Source organism: Nylanderia fulva, unplaced genomic scaffold, assembly GCF_048542155.1.
Source record: "Nylanderia fulva isolate GAGA-0341 unplaced genomic scaffold, ASM4854215v1 Scaffold971, whole genome shotgun sequence".
NCBI lineage: Eukaryota > Metazoa > Arthropoda > Insecta > Hymenoptera > Formicidae > Nylanderia > Nylanderia fulva.
In genome coordinates, this window is record NW_028191103.1 from 25,619 (window position 1) to 34,376 (window position 8,758).

The 8,758-nt window shown below is 33.0% G+C and overlaps 1 protein-coding gene across 1 annotated transcript; it reads right to left on the reverse strand.

Moving 5' to 3' along the window:
* Nucleotides 1-414: 414 nt before the first annotated feature.
* Nucleotides 415-7,618, reverse strand: LOC146719481 (uncharacterized). Its single transcript, XM_085490120.1, has 8 exons — nucleotides 2,699-7,618; nucleotides 2,266-2,484; nucleotides 2,034-2,159; nucleotides 1,812-1,883; nucleotides 1,507-1,748; nucleotides 985-1,144; nucleotides 782-882; nucleotides 415-705 (listed from the first exon to the last, which is right to left on the reverse strand). The coding sequence occupies exons 1-8, from the start codon at nucleotides 2,940-2,942 to the stop codon at nucleotides 685-687; spliced, it is 1,185 nt and encodes a 394-aa protein (XP_085346246.1). The 5' UTR covers nucleotides 2,943-7,618; the 3' UTR covers nucleotides 415-684.
* Between the last annotated feature and the right edge of the window lie 1,140 nt (nucleotides 7,619-8,758).

Consider the following 8,758-nt stretch of genomic DNA (forward strand, 5'->3'; position numbering starts at 1 on the left):
CATTTGTATTTATTATGTATGAACGTTTTATTGATATCTAGGTGACCTTAATTATTGTAGCGCAGTAACGTTTCAAGTGTAATATTTTTATTCTAACGTTTATGTAACCAATCTGCAATGTTATATTATATGTAATTGAAACACCTCAATAATGTTATTCTAAAAACATTAAAGTAACATCACAAATTTCAATTTGTAACGTTGTCAATATTTGTAACGTTCTTGGAAGCTCAACAGAACGTGTATTTATTCGCTTGAAAATAAATATTAATTGTACCTAATTAATAAACAGCGAGAATAATGGTGTCCATTTATTATATAATAATGTACAATTAAAATTTATTTATTGGTAAATATGAAATTCCGTTCTGCTGACTTGGAATAAAGAAAAAGCAAGTTAATAGTTCACACACATATATAATTAACTTATAAGATACATAATAACACAAATCGCTAACACAACTAATATGGTCAGTGCTGTTAATGTGGGCAATAAGAAGTTTTAGTTATATATATAAGTTATCATCTAATTGCATTCATTCATCGCTAAATAATTTTAATACAAGCCAACATTTTAATATAAAAATATTAATTTCTCTTTGATTTTAACGTAAAAATAAAAAATTTATGAATACACTAAATACACAAGTAACTATTATTGTGATACTTAAAAAATGATAAAACTTATTGACGTTGTTGCTTTGCCTGTAAAAAATAAAAGTAATAATAAATATGTTGTTATATCGAAAACTAAAATATACAAGTAAAACGTAAAACATACTAGTTCTCTGTCGTAGCGCGTTTTTGAGTGCCTTAACCAAGCTGACACATAGTTCTGAAATTGTTTATCTGTCAAAAATGGAAAGTGTTTTCTAGTCGATCCTACAAATGTAACAAAAAAAAGTTAATATAGTACCGGTACAATTATTATGCTATTAAAAACATTAATTTTTTATAATTATATATTTTTACATTTCTATATACGTTTTAAAATGTCCATAATTATTAGTGTGTTCACTTCGAAGTTGCCATTGCGACCCATCCAAGAACATTTTGTACCCAATTTATTAGTAAATATTTTTTCTAGTCCAGCTTTTATTTGATCGTGGGGAGAAGTGCCTCCTAATAAATAGAAAAATGTTTCCTACGAAAAAAATGTAAATACATATATATATATATATACAATTGTTCGAGCCTTTTCTGGTAAATATTGAGCATCCTTTTTGTCTATTTTAATTTCAATTAAAGTCAGTTAGTCAGAAGGAAAAAGGGTTAAATATATATTTTTTAAAAATAGATATCAGTAGTTTTGGCATATTCAACAATGGTACAATGAAATTATAATGAATGTTATAAAATAATCCTAGTTTAATCAAGCTTGAACAATTAAAATTGCTTTTAAAAGCAATTTCTTTCTAACCATTTACATTATTTTACCAGTTCGAACCTTGAATTTTGTCTCAAATATTCAAAAAACAAGAAATAAGAAATGTAGACTATTTTTACCATTTGTTTTTGTCCTTCCTCATTAGTTTTTAATGCGATGTCGAAATCAAGTAATTTTGTAAATTTCTTGAAAGGTTTGTTCGGAATAAGAGAAAAAGTACTACTACAGCTTGAACCAGATGCTGAGAGCAGTGGAAGCGAATTATTTGTACGCTCTAATTGCTTTAAAAATGCATTTTGTTGTTCCAATAATTTTTTAATCGCAATCGTGTTTTGCAGGATTGAAACAATATTCTGACTATCTGAAATATAAATTTACAAATTATATTACTATAAACAAAAGAACAATAAATATGAATGATTACCTGCTGGAAAATTTTCAAAAATGATATCGGTTGGTATCATATTATTTACTGGATTAACAGCATCTTTAGGATCTAAATAATGGAAATTTTTAGTATCATTATTGTATTTATTTAATATTAAATTAATAAATTAATAGACACTATATATATATTAAGCGGGATTACTTAAAATCGACTTGTATTGTTTAATACCTTATTGTACCAAAAATTATTTGTTTATACCTTCATCAGAAGTTACATGGTCTTCAGAGGCAATATTATTCTTTTTATTTTGACTCACGTTTATTGCTGTTTCATCCATATTTTCGATATCCTTGTCCAAGTTTTGGTTATCATCATTAATCAAATCTAAATGTATAAAAAATTACACTATTAAGCATTACTTTATTTGCAAGTTAAAAAAATAATGTTAAAGATTTATAAAAATAATATATATATTTATTTATTGTTATACCATTTGTCAACTGTTCATTTTCTAAATGCAAATCCATGACAGTCATTAACGGAGATGGTGTCATTCGCGGATTTGAATCGTCATCATTTAAGTTGTTTGCTGTAACTGGTTGGAATGTTTTCTTTTTTCTTTTCCCTCGGCCTAATTGCGAACATGATGTATCTGATGTATCGGTTCGAATTTTTTTATGTACAACATCTATAGCTTCCTTATATGAATCTGTAATTACAAATTATTTTATTAATTGTCTATATATATACATACATTTGTATTACATGATTTATATAAGTCTTTTCCATAACCGTATTCATAAATATTGGGAAGTTATGATTTGATATATTAAATACGAAAAAGTCATTTTTTTAATATAAAACATGTTTAATTAAGATATTATCTTATTATATACTATCAATATTTTTATGACAATACTTACTACTTTGAAATATTAGTTGCACTATGTATTTTTGCCAATTGTCTTTTGGGGGTTCTTTCCGTAATATATATTTCCTAACATTTTTTTCCGGCCATTTACACATTATTTGATCATTTGTAAATGTCATCCATGAGGTTGGTACAACTTCTACAGCGTTTGATTGGCCTTCTATATTGATAAATTCAATCACTGATGTCACGTCCGGCTTCATTACTAACACCGGGTATGTAAATTTTTTTTCCATCTATAAGAAATAAATCCTAAAACTATCAAACATTATTTGAAAAACGCGCCAAAGCCGGCCATGACGCTTAACTCCGCCTAGAAACTAAGCGTGGCGCTTCGTAGCGCCTAAGGGTCTCCCACCACGGTGAGAGCCCCTACTCCGGAGAGTTCCCCCTCTCCAGGCCGCCGCAGGCCCGAGCCGCCGAAACGAAGGACCTCAGAACAGTCCCGAATTTCGTCAGTTCTCTGCGCGACACCGAACAGTACAGTCGCACTTCTAAATTCTAACTCTGAGTCCAAATTCTAACTCTAATTCTAAAATTCTAACTCTAAGTATAATATCCTAACTCTAAAATCTAAATTCTAAGTCTAAGTCTAAATTCTAAGTTCTAGTTTCAAATCCTGTACTACTATACGAATAAATCAGTGTATTCATGTGTGAAAACTAGTGTTCAGTACTCCTCAAAACTTCCACTCCCGTGATAAAATACGACAGCGTTTAAATCTGTCATACGGCATTTGAATTCAGAATAATTTAAACTGTTTTGGAGCGGACCACCGCTCATCACAGTTAGAATTAACATTCTCAGCATTTGCCAAAATAAGGAATTGATAGTGAGGTCCGCCGCATATCAACCCTCCTTATTTGAGTGATCATTCAGAGGATGCATCAAATTCAATATGCCTAAGACGCGACGCGCGGGAAGGAAGAATCAACTACGAAAACTAAACCGACTCTATCGTGAATCAGCGACCGAGGAATACTCTCAATTTCTCGGAGTGGAGTATCAGGCCGATCCTGAATACGAGGACATTTTCAACATTAAAAATAATAAGAGCGACGAACTCCTACAGTGGAAGTGCATACCAATAACGTTCCAACCACGACGCCTGCCGCCGCCAAACATCCCAGTGAACGACCCTCGCCGCACGCACTACCTCCAAGTACGAGCCGACACGATCAAGAAAGTGCTACTAAAGGTAAGTGAAATTCATGTTAACCTGAGGAATCGCGCGTGTTAGCAAATTCAGAGACGGTTTTACCACGTGGAAGAGAACATTCTAGAAAAATCTCCGACGCATTTTTCCTCTTTTCCATCGTCACTGCGGAAGCTATAAAAAAAGGGTCATGCTATAAAACTAGGGTCGTCCACTGCACACGGTACAACTCTCGAACTTCTAACACGGAAAAACGCAAATAATTCAATCTTTTAAAAATCTTCGTGTCTCAGGAAATAATTTCGTAAATCCGTACAACAAAGTAGTCATTCAACCAATAAACTATTAAGAACACTCTCGATTTACCAACAGTATACCGACGTACGTTCTTTTATCGACGATCTTACCAACGATTTACCACCGGCTTATACCGACGGCCTTTACCGACGATCGTTACCGATAGTTGCCGACGTTATATCGACGCCACATCGACTCACTTTGCCGACATTTACCGACCTCTCGACAACGTCCGGTCTCATCAACCATCTACGAGCGAACAACGCATGATCTTTTAATACAACTAACGTGGCAAGTATAGATGTGCCCAATCCCCTTTAGAGGTGTAACCCCTCTTCCAGGAGTTAATCTCCTAATACCTCTCGAGCCTCCGTATTACTGTCAAGTCGGTATCGGGTACATCCATTTTGAAACTAAAGCCGCTCTTTGTCTTTCATGCTTCGCCGCGTTACCTCGAACTTCTCAATTGTTCTGGACGCGGATCCGGAAACATAGCCTAACCATAGGTGGATTATTAGTTGGGATAGTTTGCGGAACTTGCAGCAACCGCCTCACCCTCTCACGGGCGGGTGACCTATGCGAACTTTGCGAGTCTGTATACGAAGACTACTCGCGTAACCCAGATAGCGTCCCGGCGAGGATAGAAGACGGAACCACGATCATAACTGTAGAATTACAGATAGGCTCCACGCCGTAACTGCTACTTTAAGGGTAACACATTCTTTCCCTTTCCTCCGCATCGTGCAACCTTTGTCGGAAAACCCTTCGTCGTGGGTATCCCCGGAAAAATTTCCGTAATACGACGTTGTCTCGCGCAATAGTTCGAGTACGTGCAACGCGAATCATACACTCGCGAATAACACGCCGCGACTGCGAACGGGACGTAACACTGACCAAGTCTGCAAAGCATATAAACCATTTAATTTTCAATTAATAAACATTATTATAATGTTATAATATGATATACTCGTACCTACTAAAAAATACCTAAACTATTATTTGCAATTATATTATATTTTATATTATTCTTGCATATGAATCAATGGCATGATGATAAAACCATCGTTGTAAGGAAATTTCACACATTTCCCTTTAATGTCGTGAATATTGACTGTGTACAAATCATATGACAAATGTTGTGTTTGCTGAATATTAAATAATTCTGAGGAACAAGGTGAACTGAAAAATGGTTTTGATTCAATGAATTTTCTTCCCTTTAAAAAGATTTCTGAAGTCTTGATTTCTTTATAAATACTTTCGACACAAAATACACAATTGTTTTTTAACATAACGCAATTATCTTTATCACATGTGCTTAGTTTAAACTTTTCAATGATTACTGTTTTGTAGAATATAAAATCTTGTTTATGAAATTGATCAGTACATTGCTGACGTAAAATTGGATACGTTTTTTCATTATCATTGTTTTGCATATATTCTTGTTCTTTAACCTATTACAAATTTGTTGTAAAGGATTTCTTGTAGCTTGAATTGTTTTTTTTATCTCAAATAAATAATTTTCATATTTAAAACAACTGAAAGTGTCAAGTGGACCATGTTGCAAGCAATCTATGGGCAAATGTATAAGGCCATGAACATTATGAGTAATATATTCTTTTCCGTAAAGTATTGCATATTTTTGAACAAAGTATTCGAGTAGTTTCAATGAATAATAATTATAAATTCTGTATAATGCAGGACTGCATAAAATTCGAATAGCGCAGGATAAGGCCATGAAATGTGTGTATATATTTTTGTTTGCAATCTTTTTTAAAACAATTGGTCCGGTGTATAATAAAAATTGCCTTAATTCAGTGGCTTTATAGTATTCAATGTCCTCTAAACTTCTTGGCAAGCGTGGAAAATCTTTCGGCACATAATTTTTCAAAAACAATAATTGATTATTAATATCATTTTTATCAGTCTCGGGTAAACGATGATTTTTTTTCCCTCTTATCCAAAACATAATTAATCTTTTAACTACGCCTAGAAATACAAGATGCATGCCATCGAGAGGAACTTGAGATACGAAACCAATATTTAGCTTTTCGAAAGGACTTGTATCTTTATGGAATTCCTCATCTAATTTATTTCTGATACTGAAATCAGTCCGCAATTGTGCATTTGTTTGTAAAAAAGTCACTCTTCCATTAACAAAGGTCCCTTCTTGAATGCATTTTGTGCAGGCATTATAGCCTGTATGACCTTTAATACATAAAATAAATGATTTTGCAGGAGCATCACAAAAAAGTTTACCAACCTTTACTTTTATTATTTTTTTATTTATGTTAAAACCATTTTGTTCTAAATGTTTGAACTCTGTCATAAACTCAGTTAAAAATTGGTCTACAGAGGCTGGTTTCTTGTGTCCGTGATATATCCCAGCCGCAAAAGGTTTTTTAATATTTTTATCAACCAGATTTAGATCTATGGAGATAAGAATAGGCCAGAGTTGACTTTTTGAAGAATTAGATATCGGTAAACCATCAATGTTTATGTTAAGAGGTAATACTATTTCTACATTTTGCATCAAATGTTTTTGCATATTTAAACTATAATTAATTATCCTACGTAGTCCATTCTCTATGCCAATGTGACAATAGAAACTTGGAGGAACACTTTTAAGTTCATATGGACATGAACTTGGTGTTTTTAAAAGAGTTCGCGAGTCTTTTGCTAATTGTGGAAATATCACTCGTAGAATACCCAACAATTCATTCATGGCAGATTGACTAAGCAAATGTCTGTATTTTAAAAACCATTGTTTCACAGCGTTAACTATGAAATCATTTACAATAGGGAGATTATTACATAAATTTTCAAATGATAAAGAAGTATCTGAACAGTTAATTTCTTCAATCACATCAATATATTCCAATGGTTCAATCTCAATTTTTTCTGGAATCTCGGAAATCACATTATCATGGTTTTCACATTGTTCTTGTTTTTCATTATGTTTCTTTGCAGTATCTACATTTATATTTGTAGTATTTACATTTATGACAGTATCTACATTTATAATTGTTTTTATGTTATTAGGCAAATTATTCGTCTGAATTAATTGTCGATTCAACTGCAAGATGTGTATTAATTCTTTTTTTACCATCCGTCTCATATGACGTTTTGTAACAAAACATTTTTTTATTTTAGCCATTATTGTTTTAATTTTTATGTCAGTATTGCTATTATTGACTTGATAAAAAAATCACTGAAAAAATTAAAATCATTCACATGAGATGCTCATATAGTTAATACGTAGTTTTTAAGATTTTATGGTATTTAACGTTATTAAAAGTTTAAAGTAAGTAAATTGGAAGGCCTACATTTGATAAATTTCAATCCAGCATCAGTTAAAGCAAACTCGAGAGCCATTGTAGAATATAATCGACTGAGATCTATATTCAAATCTGAACTGCCACAAATCAATCCGTCCGAGAAAAAGGTTGTGAAAATGTACGATCGTCGATGGGCTATCCCTAATATCATTGATGATGTGCAGAATTATGATTGTGAGGAACCAGAAAGTATAGTTACGTGGAAAATATATGGCCTTTGCAATAACGATGCTGTTTCGTGTTACGCTAATGTAATATTACAATGTGCGTTTCATTGCGTACGTATTAGGCAACAAATACTGAAAAATAAAGCATCGAATGCATTGACTGATGCTATCTGCGCGTATGGTGAACGTAAATATTGCAACATTCAAGCGGTTAGAAGATCTGTCGGAAAACGCTTCGAAGAACGAACACAACAAGATGTTTCGGAATTTTTTACGGCTCTAATGTCGACGTATTCCGACATCAATGATGTATTAGAACTCGAATTAAAGCACGTAACATGTTGCTCAAATGTCAAATGTAATTACAATGTAACTAAGCTGGAAAGCAGTAGTTTGCTAATATTACCTATACATTCGACATTAAAAAAGAAAAAAGGTGTCACTCTACAAAGTTTGATTAATGTAGAATTTTCTAAATGGGAAACGATAAACGGCAATTGTAACGAATGTAAGGATACCGTGTTGAAAAAGAAAACCGTAATCGAATCAACTTTATCCGTCGTAGTAATACAGCTCAATTTATATACTTTTGTAAACGGTGCTTCTAAAAAAATTATCAACAATTGGATTAACGCCGTGCCGACGAGTAATATCACAATTAATGAAAAAAAGTACAAGGTAATAAGCGCTATATTTCACGAAGGTGGAGAAATGAATCGTGGTCACTACACGTGTATGTTGAGAGCTGACACAAAATCGGAATGGTATTACTCTAATGATATAGAAGTGTTCAAGAAAAAATGGCCCAAAGGAGCACAAGGGGCATACATATTGTTCTTAGAACAGATTAAATAATGGCGCTGTATAAAGACTGCCATAAGCGCCGAAATGAAACATCGACTGCTCTGGCGCTGTATAAAGACTGCCGTAAGCGCCGAAATAAAACATAGGCTGCTTTGGCGCTGTATAAAGGCTGCCGTAAACGCTACATTAAAACATCAACTGTTCTAGCGCTGTATAAAAGTTGCCGTAAGCGCCAAAATAAAATATCGGCTGCTCTGGCGCTTTATAAAAACTGCTGTAAGCGCTGCGTTAAA

What these genes read in the sequence shown, in the direction of transcription:
- LOC146719481 (XM_085490120.1), bottom strand. Translation starts at nt 2,942, where the DNA reads ATGGAAAAAAAATTTACATACCCGGTGTTAGTAATGAAGCCGGACGTG. An exon ending in AGGAAGGACAAAAACAAATG is followed by an intron (nt 1,145 to 1,506) that starts GTAAAAATAGTC and finishes TTTTTTTCGTAG; the next exon opens with GAAACATTTTTCTATTTATT. An exon ending in AATTATGGACATTTTAAAAC is followed by an intron (nt 883 to 984) that starts GTATATAGAAAT and finishes TTACATTTGTAG; the next exon opens with GATCGACTAGAAAACACTTT.